Source organism: Saccopteryx bilineata, chromosome 5 (genome assembly GCF_036850765.1).
Source record: "Saccopteryx bilineata isolate mSacBil1 chromosome 5, mSacBil1_pri_phased_curated, whole genome shotgun sequence".
Lineage (NCBI taxonomy): Eukaryota > Metazoa > Chordata > Mammalia > Chiroptera > Emballonuridae > Saccopteryx > Saccopteryx bilineata.
In genome coordinates, this window is record NC_089494.1 from 58,597,156 (window position 1) to 58,622,091 (window position 24,936).

The 24,936-nt window shown below is 36.9% G+C and overlaps 1 protein-coding gene, 1 non-coding gene and 1 pseudogene across 2 annotated transcripts in view; all 3 read right to left on the reverse strand.

Moving 5' to 3' along the window:
* AGPS (alkylglycerone phosphate synthase) overlaps window positions 1-24,936 on the reverse strand; it is a 153,455-nt gene that overhangs the window by 6,035 nt on the left and 122,484 nt on the right. The window contains exons 18-19 of the mRNA XM_066233671.1: window positions 20,798-20,897; window positions 18,161-18,218 (exon numbers count right to left, since the gene is read on the reverse strand). Coding sequence (XP_066089768.1) covers window positions 18,161-18,218; window positions 20,798-20,897 — 158 coding nt within the window. The remainder of the gene's footprint in view (window positions 1-18,160; window positions 18,219-20,797; window positions 20,898-24,936) is intronic.
* Window positions 3,469-3,544, reverse strand: TRNAA-GGC (transfer RNA alanine (anticodon GGC)). The gene has a single exon. It is a non-coding gene; the product is annotated as a tRNA-Ala (tRNA).
* LOC136337930 (dolichyl-diphosphooligosaccharide--protein glycosyltransferase subunit 1-like) lies at window positions 11,462-16,411 on the reverse strand (annotated as a pseudogene).

The window sequence follows — 24,936 nt, forward strand, 5'->3', positions numbered from 1 at the left end:
TACAGGATAAATATTTGTAAAATATTTTAAGGAGAAAAAAGCTTTAAATATTTTAAGAAAATCTGAACCTTGGGGTTAAGCAAGAAATATGGTTATGAAGCTTTCTGTTTTCATTTTTTTTTCATATTACTTTTAAATAAATTTGCATCTTCGCAAAAATGGCTACTTCCTATCGTTTTCCCCAAATTAGAGATTTTTTTTAGGCACTAAATAAATCAAAGATCTAATCCATATAAACTCAATCTTCTGCTTTTATACACTGTGTAATGTTCCCCTTCTTTTTCTTGGTCTTACTAATTTTTTCTGAGAATAATGAAGTAAATATAATGGCTAGAAGCATAAGTCATCTTTTAAAAGGTACTCAATATAAAACATAACTTTCCTAAGTAGAATTTTTATAAGAAAGGATATGTACTTAATCTGTAAAAGAATTCTGAAGTATCAATTTGCTTTGGTATTAAAAGCAAAGCAATATGCTGATTTATCTGTGGTGAAATGGATGTTTTTTAATTTACAGATAGGACTATTTGTAGTTAGTACTTTTCAAATGTATTACTGTAATAATTGAATTCAAATGGTCATTTTCCACAAATGTTTATTAATGATCCAAAGTCACCAACAGTGATTTAATTGGCCAACGGAAATGGGAAGCCTTCTTTCATTAAAGTATTCAGCCTGTCATTCTAAAATGCACCCCATTTATCAGGCTGTACTGATACACCACAGCATGTGCCTTTTGGAAGCCTTAAATACCATTTCAAACTCAATTCAAACCATCTTTTGTGTCTAGTTCTCTAGGAAACCATCAAGTTGTCATTAAAATAATAAATAACATGATATCCTCAGAAAGCAAAATATTTCTGCTTAGCTTCTAGAAATAAAAAAGCATTGCTGGTGTTAAAGTAGGGGGAAATGAGGTACAGCAGGAAAAAAATCTTAAATTTGTTTCAAAGAGCTCTAAAACTAGAAGCCAAACAGTACAAATTTCTATTCATGTAATCTCTACCACCTAAAAGATGTTCTACCAGGTCCTCTTCCTACCTCCTTACGGGACAATTCACCACAGTACTTCAGTCTCAGTCTTCTCATCTGCAAATGGATTAAAATCTATAAAATCTTTTTACCTCAAATATCCTATGATTTTAAGAACTCTACTAAAAGCAACTAGTTTGTGAGTGGCAGAAGAGGCATTATTATAGGCTATACCCACACCGAGGCAGCTCAACAGAGAGGGGTGAGGAGCAGTCACTGCCCGTCTCCACTGTTATCTGTAATATAGTTTCACTGAATGTGTCCTGCGGTTATGGGTCTAATTGTCCTGAAAAGACTGCAAACAACTGCTCCAACAAGATGGAGCACATTAGAACCTCAGCAGGATGCCCAACAGCTAGCTTGTCTGCCTGGTTTTACACCTCTAGTAATAATGCAATTCCACAAGGAACTGAACCATCATCTGAGAAGCCACCCAACAGCCATTGCATATTTAATGAAGTCGCTCACCAAGCGCTGGAAAACAGAAGGTGCTTGGAGTGCATCATTAGTTCTGTCAGAAGGATAATTTACACATCTATCTTGTCAAATTTTCTATGGTTTATACTTTTACAATAATCAATCTAACATACATTTCATTAGTGAACTAGAAAGTTTTAAAAAGGCAGTCCAGGCAGCATAGCTGCGGCCCCTCATAAACATACTTAATGAAAAAACTTAACCCCTTCATGGCAGAGGTCTCCAAGCTGCTTCTGTCAGTGAACAGAATTTGAACTGAGATCAGAAATCATGGCTTACGCAATTAAAGAGACTAGGAATCATTTTGGTTTTGCTTAACAATTTAAATCAACTACACTGTAGGATTAAGTATCTAAACAAAAAACACAATTTAAGTAAAAATGTTCAATGAATATTTATAATAAGACAATTACTGAAAATAGTCTTTATAAAATTCTAGAGAACCCTCTCTATCTCCAATGAACTGATGAATTAAAAACGACAAATTACCAAAAGCCCCAATCCCAATGAGGAATCACACTTCAAAGTAGATTTTTATTCTAGCACTAATAATAATAATAATAATAATAATGCCATTTGTACATCTTTGAATGTACTGCATGACACTTAGAAATTAGCTGACTATACTGATCTGGACACATGTAACACATGCACAATTCTATAATAGCTGCTTAAACATTTTTAAGAGCTCATTGTCAGAAATGTTAATGATACTCTGTTCTTGATGTAGCATGTCATATTGGAAAAAGGGACAATGGACAAAAACAGCAAAAATAGGTAGCTTAACACTAACACATTCCTCAGATGTATAAGTTACCCATGAAAAGGCACCTATTTTATATAATGTGGGATATTCATGACTACTGACTCAACTACATTCCTTTAACTTCTGACTTTCTAGAAGTGTAAACCTAACCTGAGAAGCAACAGTGAAGCTATAGGAAGCCAATTCCACTACCTTTGAGAAAAGATAGGGACCCTGCATTCCACAGTTCACAATTATTCTAAATATATAATGCCCAAAGTACTTACGCCAGATATTTAGAGTCTTAGAAGCATTTTTAAAGACACATAGGCCAGTCAAATACTATTATAGAAAACAAACGGAGGAAATTCTTTGTCTTCTTAAATTAAAAAATGGGCTTTACTTTTTTACAATTTAATTTCTGATAATGTACACACGGACTGAATAAAACAAGTATTTTGTGTTCTTCCACAATTATACAGTACAGTTTTTAAAACTTATTTTTAGAACAGAGAAAATGAAGCCTCTGAAGATACTCTTTGAAACCAGAGGCTTAACCATCCCGTTTGGATGCTGACATTTCCAAGAAAGAATTAACAGCACAGAGGAATGACCAGATTGCATATGCAGCAGTGGGGGGGGGTAAAAGTGCCATGCATAGGAAACGTGGCCGTGGTGGTCAGCCTCGCCACAAAGAATGATCGACAATACTCTTCGTGTTCTAAGAGCCTGAAAACTTAGCAGAAAACTACCCAAGTCTTATCTTTAAAGATAAGGTTGAAAAGACTTACATATACTCATCATGAAATAGACTGTACATTTAGAAGAAGACTACTGAAGCTCAAGCTCAGAAGAATTTAGCCAAAGCAGAATAAAAGCATTTATCATTATTGTAACTATATATATATATATATATATTTTTTTTTTTTTTCTTTCCTGAAGCTGGAAACGGGGAGAGACAGTCAGACAGATTCCTGCATGCGCCCGACCGGGATCCACCCGGCACGCCCACCAGGGGGCGATGCTCTGCCCCTCTGGGGCGTCGCTCTGTTGTGACCAGAGCCACTCCAGCGCCTGGGGCAGAGGCCAAGGAGCCATCCCCAGCGCCCAGGCCATCTTTGCTCCAATGGAGCCTCAGCTGCGGGAGGGGAAGAGAGAGACAGAGAGGAAGGAGAGGGGGAGGGGTGGAGAAGCAGATGGGCGCTTCTCCTGTGTGCCCTGGCCGGGAATCGAACCCGGGACTTCCGCACGCCAGGCCGACGCTCTACCACTGAGCCAACCAGCCAGGGCCAACAACTATATTTTGAAAGGTGTGGTTTGTGCATACTAGATACCTTTACCACTATTCTATAGGTCATATTTTAAAAGCAAAATCTAGACTTAGCTGCTTGTATGAGTGATCTCAGTATCAACTTTGTATTTCAAAATTTAAGTAATGCAACTAAACTACTGGTGAATTATATACGGAACTAGTGCTGGAGGTATACCCAACCCCTTGCCAGATAAGGTTCTGGTCCCATGAAATTACTAGGTACTGATGAAAACAGTGAAAGACAATGGACAATTTCCACTTTTTGAGGCATCTGGTGACCTGACTGTGATGATGTTTCCTCAGAAGGGGTAGGGAATTTTAACCTGAAGAGAGGATTTGGTTGTCCATTTGTGCGATAAAGCACATTTCTGTGTGTTTGATTTTGGTGGAGGTACATCCAGCCCTTAAAGGTGTATGAGATGGGACTACAGTCACATTCACGAGTCTAATTTAATGCTTAGTAGACACTTAAAAGTTTTATTTTAAGTCATCTGACTTATTTTTTACTAACAAAACCTCTAATATAACAGTAAAAAATTCATGAATACCATGTTAACAAAACAATATCTGATACAAGATTTTTTCTCTTATTAAAATTTAAAATGTCCATATTCTTCATGCTTAGGTTTCATGAAGAGCAGTTTATATAACAGCTCTAAAATCTTACAGATACTTGAATAGGTCTTTAGAGATTATGAAACAGAAAAAAAGGTTTAAATTAATAGGGTAATAATGATCACAAGAGCTGGATTCAGTCTGTCTTCAGAACACAATCATGTGTTAATTCTTTTACACATGCCCAAACAATGGCTTCTCACACTGTAAATTTAAATTCAGTGAAAATTACTGCCTCTATGAGAGAGTAAACAGAAAGTGAACAGGCTAAATAACATGAGATGGATAAGGGCAGAAGAGAAAGCATTATATGCTACTTGAAGACTAAACCCATATTTTACTCATTTTTGTGGCGCTGTTACATAACATGTGTATGCCACACAGTAAGAATTCCATAAATGTTAACTGAAATAAAAAATAAATATGAAACCACAGTTACCTATAAGCCATTTTAGACAAGGGGTAGGGGTTCAAATATCTAGGAAAAGCAATCCTGGTTTCCTTAACTTACTTTGGTTGTAGCTGCCTTGCATTCTCTATAGTCTATTATTTCCTGGATACACTCAGAACTATTCTATAGTAGCTAAGACAGGAGAAAGTATGTAATGGAACCTAAAATTCTCATTTTCTCCAAATATCTAGGACTTTTTGAACTTACCAGTGGTTCTCAATGGAGGCAATTTTGCATACCAGGGGACATTTAGCAGTATCTGGAAACATTTTTCGTTATCACAACTGGGCAACATTATCAGCATCTAATGAGTAGAGGCCACATTTGCTGCTAGACATACTACAATGCACAGAATAGCCCTTACAGCAAAGAGTTTTCTGGTCGAAGATGTCAACAGTGCCCAAAACAAGAAATCCTGCACTGTATGTTTTCAACTGTCCACCTCTAGGAGCCCAAACAATTTCCATAAAGTCAACATACCTTCACTTATACAGCCAATTGGATTAGCAGCAAATGGCTTACTGGCATTTGGAAGGCGACTTTGCTCTAAATCTGAGACTACTGACCAAATTAAGAGAAATTCATTTTACCTACTGTGCCACTGAGGAAAAGCAACCACCAATGGCAAACATACTTTATTTAAAAGTTAACTCAAAGATTTGACTCTAATGTCCATTGAAAAAAACTTTTTTAAAATTTTTAAGTGAATGATAGGAAGACAGACAGACAGAAAGGGAGAGATGAGAAGCATCAACTCGTAGTTACAGTACTTTTGTTGTTCACTGATTGCGTCTTCTACGTGCCTTGACGGGTGGACTCCACCTAAACCAGAGACTCCTTTCTCAAGCCAACAACCTTGGGCTTCAAGCCAGTGACCTTTGGGCTCAAACCAGTGACCATGAAATCATGTAAATGATTACACAATCAAGACAGCTACCCTGCAATCATGTTGATGACCGCACACTCAAGCCAACGACCCGGCACTCAGGCTGGTGACCTTGGGGTTTCGAATCTGGGACCGCACGATCCCAGGTCAATGCTCTATCCATTGCACCACATTCAGTCAGGCTAAAAGAAACTTAAGTCATATTTATTTTTGGCCATTTTTGCAGCCAATATGCAAAAATAAACTATATGAAATAAAGTTTCACAGTACTGTCCAACAGAACTTTCGGTGATGACAGAAATGTTCTGTACCCACACACATGAATATTAAGCACTTGAAAGGTGAATACTGTAAATGAAAAAATGGATTTTTAATTTTAATTAATTTAAATGTAAATAGCCACAGGTAGCTGAGTGACTTCTGTGTTTGATAACACAGAACATTAAAATTTTTTTTTACCTAAAGTCACTTTTGACAGATGTTATACCTGAAAATATCTATTAGGATTAACTGTTTGCTAATCACATGAAATTATGAAAAGTTAATTGTTCTGTGACAATTTAATAATGTAATGCAGGCATTCTCAGACTAACGAACATTTAGTACTTAAAAAAGAAACTCAGAAAAGCGAAGAGATTAAGCGAAGAAAAACTTAGATAACAGTGGGGGGACTACAGGAGGGACAGGAGATGGGGAGAGGTCGAGGAGGGTATAAGGGGTTAGATGGTAACGGAGGGAAACTTGACTTGTGGTGGTGAGCACACAATGCAAAACCTGTACAATTTTATTAACCAATGTCACCCCAATAAATTCAATTAAAAATTTTTTAATGCTGCTATATGTGTAAAGCACCTAACAGTGGCCCACACATATCAGATAATACAGAAATGTTAGTTATTAATATCATTAGCAAGCATTATCTAATAAACAAATAAGAGTCTTGGACATAAAATTGCTGAGAATAAAAAATTTTCTTTAAAGATCCAAAAAGAAGTAGTTTTACGCAACCCACCTATTCTCTCCTGGTGATACACCCGAGGCAGGAAGCTACTACAGGTAAATATAGCACATGGTAAGTAACAGACATCAAACACAGTGTTGCCCCTGCCTTTCTGTCTTGGACTGGGCATCTGTCATGATATGTATAAGTGGGAAGGCACAGAAATCAATATTCTTACAACAGATTTTTTGGTCAGCTCTCAAACCTGTTTATGCTATATAATATAGCTGAAATTGTTAAATGTTCACCTAAATTATGGATTAAACTGGCTTTTATAGACTGGACTTGGGATCCTACTATTTACAACATTGCTTCAGAGGAAAAAATATTATAATCAATTTATAAGTTTTGTGAAAAAAGTCAATCACTTCAATCCCCAGTCAGGGCACACATAGGAACAGCTCGATATTCCTGTCTCTTTGTCTATAAGGAAAAAAATTCAAGGTCAAAACAAACTTTTTGCTATCTTATGGTAATCTGGTAAGATTCAATATTGGAAAGGCTATCCTCATCTGGTAGCTATCAAAAGATCAAAATCACAACCAGGATAGTGACACTGATATGGACAAGACACAGAACAGTTCCATCACAAGGATGGATCTCTTTGTTGCCTGTTTATAATCACCCCTCCCCACAACTGACTCCTGGAAACCACTACTCTGTTCTCTATTTCTGTAATTTTGTCATTTGAGAAATATTATAGAAATAGAACCACACCGATCTTTGGGATTGGCTTTCTTTTTCACTCAGCACAATTCCCTGGAGAGTCATCTAAGCCAGTGGTCCCTAAGCCCTGGGCCGCGGACCAGTACCGGTCCGTGGGCCATTTGGTACCAGTCCGCAGAGAAAGAATAAATAACTTACATTATTTCTGTTTTATTTATATTTAAGTCTGAGTGATGTTTTATTTTTTAAAAATGACCAGATTCCCTCTGTTACATCCGTCTAAGACTCACTCTTGACGCTTGTCTCGTAAATTCGACAATTACATTTAAAAATACCACAGTTTTTATGCCGGTCGCATAATTTTATTTTGAGCATTTATCCGTCCCACCCTAAAGGCCGGTCCGTGAAAATATTTTCTGACATTAAACCGGTCCGTGGCCCAAAAAAGGTTGGGGACCACTGATGTAAGCTGTTGCATGCATTAATAGTCATTTCTTTCCATTGCTGAGTAGTATTCATGGTACAGCTATACCACTGTTCAGCCATTTACAGTAGAGCCTTCTCCCTTTACCCACAGGGGTACGTTACAAGATCCCCAGTGGAAGCCCGAAACCACAGGCAGTACTGAACCCTATAGACACTATGCTTTCCCAATACATACATACCTTTTTACTTAAAAGAAGAACTTTACAGCTTCTCTTTGGCATATCTGGATTGTCAACATCACTCCTCTTTCACTTTGGAGCCATTTTTAACTAAAATAAGGGTTAGTTGAACACAAGTACTGCGATACCATTGATAGATGGCTAAGTGACGAATGGGCAGGTAGTGTATACAGTGTGGGTAAGTTGGCCAAAGGGATGACTCAAGTCCCAGCCAAGATAAAGCAGAATAGCATGAGATTTCATCATGCTATTCAGAATGGCCTACAATTTAAAATGTATAAATTGTTTATTTTTGGAGTTTTCCATTTATTTCAGACTCATTGACGGAGGGTAACTGAAACCACAGAATGTGAAACCATGGATAAGGAGAGGGACTACTGTACTAGTTAAAGGACATCTATTATGAGTAAAACTGCTCTGAATATTCATGTACAAGTTTTTGTTGTAGACATAAGTTTTCAATTCCCTGGTATAAATTTCCTAGTGTAACTGTTGGGTTGAATGACAGTTGCATGTTTGATTTTATAAGAAACTGCCAAACTGTTTACAGAATGGTTGTTACCACTTTACATTACTACCAGCAATGTATAATTGACCTAGTTTTTCTAGTTTCTCCACATCCTTGCCAGCATTTGGCACCATCACCATTTTTAAATTTAGCTTTCTAATAGGTATTTGCACTTGAAAGTTATATATTACAGATCTAGCTACTGCAGCACATATGTATTTTCTCCCCCTCTGTAGCTTACCTTCTCATTCTCTTAACAGGGTCCTTTACCAGAGCAAACATTTTCAACTTTGATAAGATCCAACTTATCAAATTCTCCTTTAATGAACTGTACTTTTGGTGACCAATTTAAGAACTCTTTGCCTACTTCTAGATCCTGAAGATTTTCTCCTGAAAATTTTATTATTTTGTGTCTTACATTCAAGTCCATTATCTATTTTGAGTTAATTTTGGCATAAAGTCACTTTTTTTTCTTTCCCACAGATGTTCAATTGTTCCAGCGCCATTTGTTGAACACTCTATATGCTTCTACCATTGGATTGCTTTTGTGCCTTTGTCCAAATCAATCAACATAACCAAGTGGGTCTATTTCTGGGTTCTAGTCTGTTCTGTTGATCAATGTGTCTCTTCTCCAATGTGTCTCCAGTCTTGATTACTATAGCTATGTCTTGAAATCAGGTAGATTGATTCCTAAGACTTTATTCATATTTTTTCCCAAAATTGTTTTAGCAGTCTAGTTCCTTCGCCCTAATATGTAAGTTTTAGAATAATCTTTTCTGCATCTACCAATACTGCTGAAATTTTGGTAGGAATTGCACTGAACAGATCAATCTGGGAAGAACCCCCATCTTATTGTCTCTCCATTTAAGGTCTCCTTTGATTTTTTTTCATAAGCATTGTATAATTTTCAGACTATAGATCCTATATATATTTTGTTAGACTTAAGCCTAAGTATGTATATATTTTGTTATATTTGTGCCTATTTAATTTTCTTTGAAGCAACTGTGAGTGCTATTTTAGATTTCAGTTTTCATGTATTTGTTGTTAATATACAGAAATGTGACTGATTTTTATATGTACTCTTTGTATTCTATAATCATGCTGAGCTTGTTTTTGTAGATTCTTTGGGGTTTAAGACAATCATGTCATCTATAAATAGCAACAGTTTTATTTCTTCCTTTCCAATCTCTATGTCTGTTATTTCACAATACAGGTTTTTTAACCAATGGCCTCAAAGCTAATCTTTTGATCATTCTTTTGAATAGTCTCTTTTTACTTTTAAAGTTTCTGATACTATTGGATTCTGTTAAGACCACACAAAATAGCTAAGAGCAGCTGCCCCATAATTATTCTCTGAACAATAGTAAATAATTCTGGTTAGGTAAAGACACTAATATTTAAACTAAGACTGGTTATATTTAATCAAGGTTTTTTACTTCCTGACAAGGACTTAGGTATAATTTTAGCAAATGAACAACTTAAAAACTTAAGTCATAAATTGAAATTAAATATGTGGCTGACATTAACTCTGCTGTTTAAACTGACCAGCTCGTCAGTTACAAAAACAAGCACTATGAAGATTAAGTTAAGCAGGCTTTATATTTCCTACAGCCTCCAGTTCCAGACTACATCTGTTTTCTTTAATACACAAAACCAGAGTTAAAATAGCTCCATTTATCACAGCATGATTGTAGGCAGACAAACCAGCCTGTCTGTTTCCAGATAGTGAAAGCAACTGTTATTAATCACAATTACAGGCCAAACCTAAGAGAAATTGCATCAATATTCTTCCAGTCCCCAGCCCTCTACTCTTGAACTCAAAAATGGTACAGGGAATGGCACGACACTGCCTGAAGGTCAGTAACTACAGATGCTACTACAAGGTCATCTTGAGTTTTAAGTTCAGCATGCAAATTAAGGAAAATCTTTTTTATACATAGAATAATCTCTCAAAAGCTCTATTATTGTTTAGCAGGATGATTAAACCCACTCTTTAAAATTTATATAGAAAGGTTTCTGCTTTATGAACCTATACTGAATAGCACAGGATATTTGAAATTTAAAATTTTAATGATTAACTTTAAGCAGAAAAGCACTTATAAAAATAGACATTTTTCTATCTCAAATTTTGCAGTTAACAGTGTGAGGGAAATTATTTTTCTTTCACACAGATTTTAACAGAACTTCCAACAGAATGAGACCCACTGCAGATTATGGATAAAAATATGTTAAGACAATGGCTGAATAATATCTGTTGAATTTGGATCTTTTTCAAATAAACTGTAACCATTTCTTCATCGGTTAGGGTGAGGGTTTAAGAATACAAAGCATGGCCTGACCTGTGGTGGTGCAGTGGATAAAACATTGACCTGGAATGCTGAGGTTGCAGGTTCAAAACCCTGCACTTGCCTGGTCAAGGCACATATGGGAGTTGAAGTTTCCTACTCCTCCCCCCTTTCTCTTTCTCTCTCGGTGTTCCCTGGTGGTCTAGTGGTTAGGATTCGGCGCTCTCTCTCTCTCACTTTCTCTCTCCTCTTAAAAATGAATAAATTAAAAAAAAAAAGAGTACAAAGCATATACCAGATTTACTGGGGTGGATACTTCACCGGTTATATAAATGTCTAACCAGTATGTTGTACACTTGAACCTAATATGATACAGTCTGTCTCCTGTAATTTAAAAAAATCTTTTTCAGTCCTTGCTTTATTTTCTTTTGGTCACATATGCATTTAAAAACATTTGCAAAATAACCAAACATCAGGAATTATAAGGGCATAAAACAAGGAACTTACAGGCTTGAAAGAATATCATAGGCTTCAGAACAAAACAAACCCAATCAAATATTAAAAAAAAATTTTGTTCAAAACAGATATTTTATTTTTAATGGAATTTAAGTTTTAGGGTTTTTGGTGTTTTTTTTTTAAACACTAGAGACAAAAATTAAGCTTCTTGTATTGACTGAGGCAGAGCCTGGCTTCTTTTTCTTGGAGGCCTTTTGCAAAATTCAAATGCCAGCATTCACTGGCCTGACACCGACCCCCAACACACTCCTGCCACCTGCAAATGCAACACTCTAGGCTCACCCTGGGGACAACTGGCAGGAACTACAGAGTTTCCAGGATGTGGTCAATCTTCTGACCAGCTCTTGCTTGTTGCTCTCCCAAGATGAGCTTCTTACTTTCTTGATATATGTGTCTTTCTTGAGCTTACCAGCCATCGGTAGCTGGGCTTCCACCACCGACTTCAGCACCCGCTCCTTGAGCTGTACATCCAGTTTCTGCATTTCACTTCCTTTGTCACACAGATCAGAGCACTCTGTCTTCAGCCTGGACTGCAGCAGAGCAATCTACTGGTCAAAACCTTGTGTTCTGTGTCCAGGCTCTTCTTGCCTCTGTGGAGGGACTGCTTAAACTTATTGACAGTCTCATCCAAGTGAGGGTAGAGACCTGTTCTCTTACTGACCATGGTCAAAACCTGCTCTGTGATGCAGGCCATCTTCATCCTGGCTTCTGCAGATGGATCCCTTGTGACGAAAAAGTACAGCCTGATGTAGATGATGACTGTGAAGAACAAGATGTGGAAAATGGCCACCACCAGCAAGGGCTCCTGCAGCACGAGCGCCATGTTGAATGTGTAGTGTACCATGATATCCTGGATGTTCTGTTCTACCAGATTTTTCTTGTAGACAACAATCACAGGACAGCTAAACGTGTCCAGCTAGGTACAGTGCAGGGCATGGCTGATTTCATCAGAACTGTCAACTTGGATGCTCCTGCCCCTTTGGAAAAAATGATCTTCACACTCAGAAAATACATCACTTGCTCATCAAACACCTGGCCCACAAATCTTGTCTTCAGTGCATACTGATCACTCAAATCATAGCAGGAGAGATTGTAGCCAATGATGTAATAGGATTCAGGGCAGAGGCAGAGAGGATGGTCTTAAAGAGTGAATGGAGGAGATACCACTGTCTGGCTGCCTCTGTTTATCATAGGGTAGAAAAGCTTAAGCTCAGTCCCTGTGTGCTTCAAGTCCACATTTTCTTCCACAGAAAAATTACTCCAGTGAGAAACCATGATAACTGGGATTATGCTAGCGATAGTAAGAAAAAGGGTTGTTGTTCTCATAATGTACTTTAACGGTACCCTGATTATAGGCAGGAACATCTCTAAAAGGTCCATAATCCAGGAGGTTCTCGAACCCTACAGGGTTCCTCAAGTTGGTGTAGCTCTCCACATTTCAGGAAGCAAGCTTCACATGCATTGTTTGTGTCTTTGTTAGATAGAGCAGAAATAATGGTTGCCCCCAAAGTCCACAAACTGTTTCACTGATTGAGTGAACTGGATTGAATATGGCTGAAGCACATAGTTATAAACTATTCCTATAATGACTAAAATCTTGGTCCCAGGATCGAGAGCACGGGGAGCTTGATCATGAAGAATCTCCCACCTTTATCCTTAATTTTGGTTTCTCATACTTTCAGAATTGTTCTCTTTCTCATCTTTGCCCTCATCTGGATGCTGAGGGGCGCCGGCTGGGGCTTTGAGCTCTGGCTCCAAGGCCAGAAGAAAGGAGGTAGTGTGAGAAGTGAAGCCGCCACGGGGGTGCATCAGGACCACATCGGCCACCACCTGGGCCAGGGGTCTGCTCAGGTCCACATGCGTGTCATGTCCTTGCTGACCGCAGACCAGTGGTGGCAGTGCCTCCTGTGGCACCTCCCAGAGCAGCAGGAGCGGAAGCAGGAGGCAGCAGGGACCCCCACGACCGGGTGAAAAAACATTTTTTTAATTCTCTTTTCTAAGACCTTTTATTTTATGCTGTTATGTGTGTCTTAATGGTCTTTACAGTTTCTTTTTCTTTTCTTTCTCTTTTATTTTTTATGAGGTTTTGGAGGTAAAATTTTAAAAAATGTTTAAAAAAGAATACAAACCATCTTTCACTTGGTTTTGTTTATTACTTTTATATTTTTAAAGCTACTGTTTTCTAAGAACCTACTATATGCAAGACACTTCACAAACATTATCACATTTGAGTCTCATAATAATCTGAGGCAAGTACTATTATCCCCATTTTGCAGATGGGAATGCTTTAGCTTAGAGAAGTTTTACCCAAAGGTCACATAGCTAGTTAAATGCAGAGTCAGGAATCAAAATACAGATTTGAATCCAAAACATATGTTCTTTCCCCTCTGTTTATAGCCTCTCAAATTTTTATTTGTTTTAAGATAAAGTTTGAATGAAATCTTACATATATAATATACCTACAGAAGAATTCTAAAATGGCTGGTGTTATACAGTTGTAGAGATAGCACATTATTTTACCCTACCTTTCCATTGAATTACTCTACTAATTCTCTTACTCAGAAATATTATGGAATAAATTGAGCCTTTCTATGATTAAACATGACCTGATATTCAAAGGCCTGATTGTTAAACATTTGAAACTAAATTAGCATTGAGCTAATGCCATTCTCATATGAAAAATTCAGAGATACTTAATAATTCACGAAACTGTCTCCATTCTGTAAGAACATGTCCACTCATTTAACACCCTCATTGAGCATCTACTATGTAGAACAGTCAGTCACTGTTCTAGGGACTGAGGAACCCAGTGATGAACAAGACAAAGTCAGCAACCTCACAACTTATTCAAATGAGGAGCACAGAAACTACACAAGAGAACAGGGAAGACACCTTTAAGACGTTGGTATTTTTATCAGAGATCGAAATAAAGGGGAAAGTGAGCCATGTATATATCTGGGGGAAAAAAAAGAGAAAGAACATCAGAAAAAAAGGAAACAAATAGCAAAGGCTTTGAAGGGGAAAGAGGGTTGAGGAATAGCAAGAAGGCCAATACTGCTGGAGGGAAAAAGTAATGAGATGAAAACAGAGAAAGATGCACCACATACACCCTTGAAGGTTCTAATAAGGATTTCGTATTTTATTCTGAATGTGAGGAGAAAACACTGTTTTAAGAAGATTACTTGGCCTGACCAGGTGGTGGCGCAGTGGATAGAGCGTCAGCCTGGGATGCAGAGGACCCAGGTTTGAAACTCTTAGGTTGCTGGCTTGAGAACAGGCTCACCAGCTTGAGTGTGGGCTCACTGTCTTGACCGTGGGATCATAGACATGACCCCATGGTCGCTGGCCGAGCCGAAGGTAGTTGGCTTAAGCCCAAAGTTTACTGGCTTGAGCAAGGCACCACTCACTCTGCTGTAGCGCCCCCCCCCTTCAAGGCACATATGTGAGAGCAATCAATGAACAACTGAGGTGCCCCAACAAAGAATTGATGCTTCTCATCTCTGTCCCTTCCTATCTGTCCCTCTCTCTGTCTCTCTTGAAGAAAAAAATGACTCTGGCAGCAAGAGAAGCAGCAGCAAGGAAGCCGAAGTGGAAGGAGAACAGTTAGGAGGCTACTGCAGTAGTCCTGGGGTAGAGGTGGTTCATACCTTCTGGTATTTGGGGGTCGGCAACATACAGACAGTGTCTTAAGTCCTGGGACTGAGGCAATCACTAGGGAGTGAATGAGCATACAGAACAAATTGGCTCAGGGTGAGCCCCACAGCCCCTCAAGGTTTAACAGCTTAGAAGCCGACAAGCTGGCTAAGGGAAAGCATCTTCATTTCCCAGCACATATGAAATACATGTGCATTCAGGCTTACCTAGTTCCTTCTTCTAAGCAACGGATAAAACCAGGTAGTGTATTTTGTTTCCAAGTAGTCATATTTTTGACCACATAGAAAAAAAAAATATGAGCCCGCCCTGTGGTGGCACAGTGGATAAAGAGTTAACCTAAAATGCTGAGGTCGCCAGATTGAAACCTAGGGCTTTTCTGGTCAAGACTCATACAACAAGGAACAAGCAAACAATAAACAACTAAAGTGAAGCCACTATGAGTGGATACTTCTCACCCTCCCTTCTCTCTCTGTAAAATCAATAAATAAAATCTTTAAAAATAAAATAAAATGAGAAATGATAGAAATAAGAGATTTCTATTTAAATGAGGCAGAACCTCTCAATAAGTTAATATACAAGCAAACCTTGCTACATTTAAGTTAAAGCTAGTAATTCATCAAAATAATTATTGTTCAAACCTTTGGGCAAGTTACTGTACACTCAAGAGTTTTAACATATCTTCATTTGAAAGATGGAAATAATATCTACTCTATAGCATTTTGAACAGAATTAAAGGAGATTAAGTTATACAGAGTACCCAGAAACTATTTACAGCTTTATAAATGTTAATTCCTTTCCCTATTCTATCTCCCTTCTCTTCACTATTTCAACATCTGTAGTGTTTACATGTTTGTTAAAGTTACCTTTTGAGTGCTTTTCAAAGAAAATGGGAAAATTTTACCTTGGTTAAAGTGGTAATAATATAATCTTACCAGTTTTGATCAGTGGCCTTTAGAGATGTTATAATATTTTATTTTACGGGATTATAAGGTTCTTCAGTCAGGGAAAGGACTTTAATTCTTCAAAACCCTATTGCCTAGTGGACCAGTAATATTTACAATGTGGAAAACATACAACCATACTAAAAAGCACTAAGCAAGTCTTTATAAAAAAATTCATAGAAAGCTATTTACATTGTTTGCTTTTGGATTAAGAATTGAATCATGATTTTATAGATTAATTAAGGTTTATATCTTTCCAACCGCATTTTTAAAATTTTCCACTGATTTGGGGTGGGGGGTAGGAAGAGAGAGAGAGAAAGAAGCATGAACTCGCTGTTTGACTTAGTTGTTCCATTTAGTTGTGTACTCACTGATTGCTTCTCGTAAGTGCCCTGACGGGGATGGATGGTGTGCTGGGATGATGCTTTCCCACTGAGCACATAGCCAAGGCCCAACTGCACTTTTTAAACTTATATTTGTGTATATTGATTAATACAAAGACTTTCACAAGTAACAAAATCCAAGTTTAAAAGGAAACAGAGTATCTAAAACCCAATTACCTAAATGACAATCAAGCCACTATTTCTTCCCATATATGAGACTCAGCTATTCTCCCCTCTCACAAAATCTCATCTCTCATACTTACCTTCATAAACATGGAACCTACAGCTCTTGTTCTTTTTCTTTAAAGGAAAAAGTTTATTGTTGGCTGCTGACATGTACCAAAAGGAAAGATTAGCTACAAAATAAGTTTTTTTCTTCAAATAAGTAATTACGGCTAAATTATTTTGCCTCTTCTCTCCATGCAATCAATTTAGAATCAAGTACATATCATTACTTCATGACAGTATCTATTTTTACAAGTTCCTACATATTAATATAGTGGCATCCAGAAACGGAATATATAAAAAAGATTTTAAATAATGTGTATGGCTTTCTGAGCATTTTAAAGAAAGGTTCTAAAAAACTAAGTGTCTACAAAATATCTCCTGTTTAAATTTCCAAAATTAGGTAGAGACTGTTAGATTAATCAGAGCTTGTAAAGCACATGAGAGCTTTCTAATATCCATTTTCCTCCCTTCATTTTTGTCATTCTAACATCCATTAGAATCTCCATCAAAAGATAATAAAAGGAAGAGGAAGAAAAGAACAAATAAATCCATTCACTTTAATGCTTGTCAGTCAGCTAAGTTAGAAATTTATGTGTAAGAGTTAAGAAAAAAGGTGACAGCAAAAGATTATAATGATACAATAATGCTGGGAATTGTCTTTCTAATTCATTCCTCCACATTAGCAATCTCCTCCAGGCCTGGCTGCAATGTTGTATGACCACAGATCCTCTCTAGTCCACTCTTTTTCCACCAAAATTCTTTCATTCATCCTACACACATGGGTGGAAGGTTGGTAGGGGAGGGGCAGTACCGTTCTGGGTGCTGGTATGTAGCAACACAAAACAGAACTCCCTATGCATCCTCATTGTCCAGTAGGAGGTAGCTACTTTCAAGAAGTACAAATATATAGCATGTTAGATAATGCTAAATGCTATGGTGAAAAATCCAACAGGCAAAAGAGGATATGGAGAATCCAGGGAAGGGGTAGGAGCTAAACTTTTTAATTTGGTGGTCATTTATCTTCATGTCCCTCCTTAAAAAATACTTTTAAATTTAAAAACATAAATATATCTATTTTTCTAAGTACCAAATTATATTGAGGGATATATTCAGAATAAATTTCGATTAAGGGGGAACAGGTGAATAACCTCAAAAATTACAATTTTAATGATAAGAATACCCATTGTTTCACTTTTAAAAAACTGCTTTATATGAGTTTCAGAAGCCTGCTAGTACATAGGCGGACATATCCTAATTTTTATTGGTGATGTGACCCATTTTCTGATATAACTTATTATTTACCACAATGGTCACCAAGTAACAAAACAGCATTAAAAATCTTGAAAAAAAATTTCAGAACCTGTCTCAATTAATTTACTGAATTTTGGATGGGCAGGAAAAACAGCTCTTCAGTATATGGTACAGCTGATATCCTGCTACATTCCAATAATGGCTAAAAACCATTTATGTTGTTTTTCTCTATTTCCCTTTAAAAACTTTTGCTGTAATGGTCAAATACCTCCCTAGTAAGCTAAGCAATTCTTGGGGAACTTGATTCCCTGAGAACTCACAAGGCTGTCTAGGTTCATATCTAAGTGGTCATTGTCAAGTCAAACTTCTGTTGGTTATCACCACAACCTAGAATACCTCAGTGACAGACATAAAAACTTCCCAAAAACTTAAGTGCTCTCATATTATTCATCTGATAACTCTCCTGAGCATTTTATCAAATCAAAAAAATTTTTTTTACATTAGGACTATAAGAAATTTACATTAGGAATATCAAAAAAGAATACCTCCGTGATGGTGTGACAGACTCCCTCCATTAGCGAGGATTTCTTCTCTAGCAGCGGCCTATATTTGGAAACAATACAACAAATACATTTCACTTTGAAGTGAGAGTAAGGTCCAACTCCCAAAAGAGGCACATACTTTCTTGGTTAAATAATAAACTAGAGCCTAATTTCCCTTTCTCTTGGGTTGACTGCATTTAAAAAGCAATTAAAATATACAGCCTAGCTTTATTGTTTTTTCCAGTGAATAGTCACAATATCTATAATAGTCACTTCCAGACTCTAGAAAAGGAAAAAAAAAAGAAGGCAAAATAATCAATTTAGTTAGAAGCACTAAATTGTTAATAGTAAAATAAAGTTTTGGAACTACAAAACTAGGTCCTAAAGTTAAAGTATCTCATGTACCAATAAACATCAGTAACTAACACTGACTGCTCATTGTATGTCCAGAAAAGTGCCAAGCTAAAATTTAACTGTAGTAACTCATTTGTTTTTACTATAGGCTTATGAAATAATTATAATTACTTGTATTTCAGAGATAAAGAAAATGACACTAAGGTGGTTCAATTAGTACCCTAATATTATTCAGTAGGCATCAGACTCAAGATTATCTACAAAGCTACCAGGGATCAACCATAAAGCCCTTTGGGACAAGTTACTTGTCATACCTATGGATATTTAAATGTGAAAAAAACAAAACCTCCTAAAATACTAGGCCCTAACTAGGTGCCTAATAAAGCACTCAGGTGAAAAAGGTAAACACAAACCAAAATAATCACTTAAGAACAGGGTGAGCCTGACCAGGTGGTGGCGCAGTGGATAGAGCATCGGACTGGGATGTGGAGTACCCAGGTTCAAGACCCCGAGGTCACCAGCTTGAGTGCGGGTTCATCTGGCTTGAGCAAAAAGCTCACCAGCTTGGACCCAAGGTCGCTGGCTCCAGCAAGGGGTTACTTGGTCTGCCGAAGGCCCGCAGTCAAGGCACATATGAGAAAGCAATCAATGAACAACTAAGGTGTCACAACAAAAAACTGATGATTGATGCGTCTCATCTCTCTCCGTTCCTGTCTGTCTGTCCCTGTCTATCCCTCTCTCTCTCTCTCTCTCTCTGTAAAAAAAAAAAAAAGAACAGGGTGAAAAAAATGGTACCAGAAACTGAAATTATATGCAATTCATGAGTATGTAATAGCCATGAGGTAAAATATCTACACTGCCTTGAACCTCTCAGAATTACTCAAGTTGTACAAACCATCAGGAGTTAGGGCTCATGTGGGCCAGATCGACCAGATCTCATTGCAAAGTAATATAAGAATTCTCATCACTTAGGATTATTCAAATCAATCATAAATATGGCAGCCCTGCTCTAAAAGATTGTATCTTCTAACAAATTATTATTTTTTTTAAAGACTTTATTCATTTTAGAAAAGGGAAAGAGAGAGAGAGGGAGAGAGAGAGAGAGAGAAAGGGGGGAGGAGCAGGAAGCATCAACTCCCATATTATCCTTGATCAGGTAAGCCGAGGGTCTTGAACCGGCAACCTCAGCATTCCAGGATGACGCTTTATCCACTGTGCCACCACAGGTCAGGCCTATCAAATTATTTTAAATAAAGCAGTAACCACTTGAAATTAGTAGCACTTAAAGAATGGCAATTTGGACTGAGAAAGAAGGAATGATTTTACTCCTGTAGTACTACAGGGAAGGGACATTGGGCAGCCAGAGGGCAATTCAAAACACTGAAGGTTAAGGTGATGTAAAAGTACTTGAACTTTTGAGGATGATGGATATGTTCGTTATTTTGTTTGGAATGATGATTTCATTGGTGTACATAGACATCAAAATTAATCAAACTGTACACTTTAAATATGTGTACTTCACTGTATTTCAATTTTACTTTGAAAAGCTATTAAAATGTTGGGGTGGGGGGAGCCATAGGTGTGAGTGAACCAAACCCTGACTATGGTTTGGGTCTAAAAATCATCTTGTGATACTATCTGTGGTAGGCACGTTATAGAGTTAAACTCTAGGACACCTGAGGTTTTAACAAACCTCAATCTCTTTCCAGTTCCTTCACAGTCTAGACTATTTCTTAAACTCTAGGCATATCTGAAACAAGAAACACTGACCATCAAACAGAAGTTTTATAAAAATTAGAAGCTTAAGGCTATTTTAAAAATGTAGTAACACTGTAGCAAATGAACCTCAATTGCCTGCATATAGCTTTAGCAAACAAACAAATGATAAACCTAGAATAAGGGTATTAAAGCAACATAGACCAAGAGCACTGGGGCTGCTGACCTCAACAGCAGCCACCATCTGGAGATGAATGGGCTGCCAAGGTAATAGTCTTTTTTTATTTAATTTCACCTGGTATTATGTACCATAAGCAACAACCATTTTAAAAAAACACAAGCTATACAATATTAATTTTAGAACATTAATTCTAACATGTGAGGATATTAATTTTAGACTCACAATTCAGTATACAACCCAATGCAACACATGTTTCTTATTTTTATGGGATATCAACCAGGTAAGCCACAAGTGATTAAACAGAGTCAAACTAAAATTCATAAATTGATGGTAAAATTAATCAGAATTAATAAAAGAATTAAGAGCTATATTCTTGTATGTATAATTACCTCGGTTTGTTCAAACACAGTCAGTGGGTCACTTATTCCCCTGTAGTTAAAGGCAAAGTAGAAATAGATACATGCACCTGCATCATAAGTCTGCGTCACCCTACAAAACAAACAGACAAAATCCCCACAAGGCTTTAAGTGAAATCAGATTTAATGTCTAGAAACTTAAAGGCAAAACCATCTCAACGATTTGCTTAAGGCAGCGGTTCTCAACCTGTGGGTCGCGACCCCAGCGGGGGTCGAACGACCAAAACACAGGGGTCGCCTAAAGCCATCAGTAATAAACCGCTGGCTTAAGGCATAATCTCATTCTCTTCCCAGCTTCCAACCCCACGGAAGGAACACAGATCGTCTGCATGAAGGATATACAGGAACTATTTGTACTATTTTTACAACTTTTTTTGGTAAGTCAGAATTATTACTCCAAAAAGTTTAAAATTTTTAAAGTAATGTAAATTATTCTCCAATTGGCCTGAAATAAACCCATCTCCTCAGAAGAGATTTTTTTTTCTTTTTTTCTTCTTTTCCAAGTGAGAGGAAGGGAGATAGAGAGACAGACTCCTGCATGAGCTCTGACTGGGAATCAACCAGCAACCACTTACTGGGGCTGATGCTCTGCCCATCTGGGGCTATGCTTGCAACTGAGCTATTTTTAGCACCTGAGATGAAGGCTTCATGGAGTCATCCTCAGTGACCCGGGCCAATGTGCTTGAACCAACTGAGCTATGGCTGTGGGAGGGAGAGGGGGGATGAGAGAAAGAGAAAAGAAATGGGGAGGAGTGGAGAAGTAGATGGTCATTTCTCCTGTGTGTCCTGACTGGGAACCAACATTTTTTTTCTTTTTTACAAAGTATGTTGTAGCTAAAAATAGCCTGAAACAAACTGGATAGAATTTGGGATCCACTGTAAGTCTTCTAAACTTCCTCAAAGTTAACAGAAATAAGTATGAAACTTTTAAGCCAGGAAACAAGAGAAATATACAAATACCAAAAATAATCTGACTAGGTAAAATACAGTATCTTCACTAAGTTCACATTAATAATTAGTAATACTCTGAAAATAAACTGAATGATCATATCAAATGCACTGACATGTCCTTAAAATAGTGTCTCTGGGCCCCATATGTGTGCATGTCATAGGGATGTTTACGTAAGATACCTAGAATATTAGACTGTTAAATTTTATATATTGATATATGTGGGCTTTCAAAATGCAATTAGGTAAAGCATTTAAAAGGGAGCTGAGGTAATAATAGTCAAATCTCTGAATGCATTTTACGGAGGTTCCCACAAAGAATTTAATTTAACAGAAGGAGCAAATATAGAGGAAATACTCTTTTTACTACACAATACAAATAGAATCTAATCTAAAATTTTAATGGCCTTTTAGGCCAAATGTTAGGTGCCTCAGAACAGAAGAAATGAACTGTTTAACAATGCAACTGTCAATTTGCCAGCTGTGTTTTTCTTTTAGTGTTAATTCACAATCATAAAAAAGATCCCTTGAATGTCTACATTTTAAGTACCAGATTTACAAAGTTTAAGAAAAACTAGAGAACCATTTTAACTATGACAGCATTATCATTACAATAATCAAATTTAAATAAGCTTAAAGAATATAGGAATGATATTAGTTTATAGCAATTAGTAAAATATATGTTACTCATGAGAACAGTTAGTATCAATACATAGAAAATGCAACTAAATATTAATAGACCATTGCCACCTTCCAACAAATCCAAGATCAGTATTACACAGTTCAGTTTTCAGTAGATAAGAAGGCTTCTAAAGTCACAACAGGGCTTAATTGATCAGTAACTCAAAGACAAAGTAGAAATTTATAAACACCTACTATTCTACTATTCTTTACCTTCTTTGCTTTCTAAAAAGTGTTTGTGCTCTCCACTTTTTGGAGTATTTTACTTGAGTCACATTCCTTTCCATAAAACTTGACAGAAAATTTAGGGCTAGAATTTCTATTCCAATATACAAAGTACCTTTTAATAGACAGAAATGAAATAAACTCAGTAAGTATACCCTACAGCTAAATTATTTTCCTTGGGATCTTTAATTTCAATGATAGCTATAATTATTTTAAATTAATTTTGAAATACCTTTTAAAAATTAGTTTAAAAAATACATCTCACACATTTACATTCAATAGAGAATAATCTCCTTGTCTACTGTTAAGCAGCTCAAATCAAACTAAACTAAAATCAGCCTGACTAGGTGGTGGCACAGTAGATAGAGCATTGGCCTGGGATGCTGAGGACCCAGGTTTGAAATTCCAAGGTCACTGGCTTGAGTGCAGGCTCACCAGCTTGAGCTTGAGGTTGCTGGCTTGAGCATGGGATCATACACATGACCCCATGGTCAATGGCTTGAACCCCACAGTTGCTGGCTTGAAGCCCAAGGTTGCTGGCTTGAGCCTAAGGTCACTGGCTGAGTAAGGGGTCACTGGCTTGGCTGGAGCCCCTTGGTCAAGGCACATATGATAAAGCAATCAATTAACAACTAAGATGCCACATCTATGAGTTGATGCTTCTCATCTCTCTCCCTTCCAGTCTGTCCCTGTCTGTCTCTCACTAAAAAAAACAACAAACATAAACTAAAACCAAATGTTAGTTTAATTAAATATGAGCTATAAAAACTATATTTAAAACTACTATTTATCAAAGCCATTTAAATAACTAGACTTTGCACATTCTAAACTTTGGTTTTGTAAAGATGACCACAGAAGTTGAACATTTAAGCTTTTATCATAAAATTATTCCTATAAAAACAGCTACTTAATTAATGACATATGGCTAATTTAGTCTAAGTATACCAACTCTATCTACCTAGAGTACATAATGAAGATTCTTAGGTCTTGTGAGTACCTTCTGAAGAACCAAGACTTAAATGTTAATACAGAAGATGTCCTAAGGCAGAATATTTTACTTTCCGATCACTTTCAATAAGTAGTGCTTTATCACAATGATATTTTCATAATGGAAAAGGAGAAATCTCAAAGGATGTTAAATACGGAGGTGGGGCAGTAACTTTGGAATTATTAGGCCTGATTTGTTTCAGCATTATAATAACAGGACTGACATACTAGACTGTCAACAAAAGAATTGAGTGCACCAGGTACTCAAATAGCATCGCTTCATTCAATGTTGTTATAACGCTGATGAGATGCAGTAGGAACTTAAATCTTATTTATACTGATTAGCCCATGGTGAAATTGGTCTCATTATAAGTTGTTTGCTTGTTGACAGTCACAGAAACTGTCAACATCATTAAGTGAAGACTTACTATATCAATTTGGGTTGATGATATTAACATAAAATTTTTTTCTTACACTTTAAGAACTTTAAGACCAAAGTTTCATTTTTAAAGATGGCTCCAAAAACTTTTTCAGTATATTTTTACCCCTTTATTTGGAAAGGTTCTCTCCAAGATCAGTCACTGAGCCGTCAGTAACTCTGCTATGAGCCTTGTGCATAACAGGGCCTCCTCTTTTCCCTTTTTTCAGATACATCAAATGCTCAGTCAATAACTCTAAATCCACATGTTTAGTTTGTACTTGAGACTACCCCAAATACACATATCTTACATGTTAGTACACAGACTTGACTTGGTACTTCCTGAAATGCTCTTCAAGTCCTATCTCTCTCACCAGCAGCGGAAAAGACCATTTTCAAGAGATCCTGATTTACATGAACAGCCAGTGTGAGAAAGGTGCTCTCCTCATACCTCGTGTTAGGATTTTACTTTCTTACCTAGCAGACGCACAATTTATCACATTCTAAAAGACACGTTTCAATGGGAGCAATAAGTAGAACCAAGAAATACAACATGGCAGTAGAGAAGTATAAGATGAGAGAATATAAAAGAGAAAAGGAGAAAAAAGTCACAGAAGAGATAGCAATTTAAAGGGTATAGAAGTACTTATAGTCTTGCAAAGCAAATATATGCAAATTATGCTATGTCAAAATATCAAGAGAGCTTAACTACTGGATGCTCTCATGAGGATTTGTCTTTGGGGAAAAAAATAAAATATCCAAATTTTCCTTACTAATACTAGTATAAATGGTCTTCCTCAACCTTACTGTAATTACATTATGGTAATACAGTGGCATTTATATAGCTCCTTAT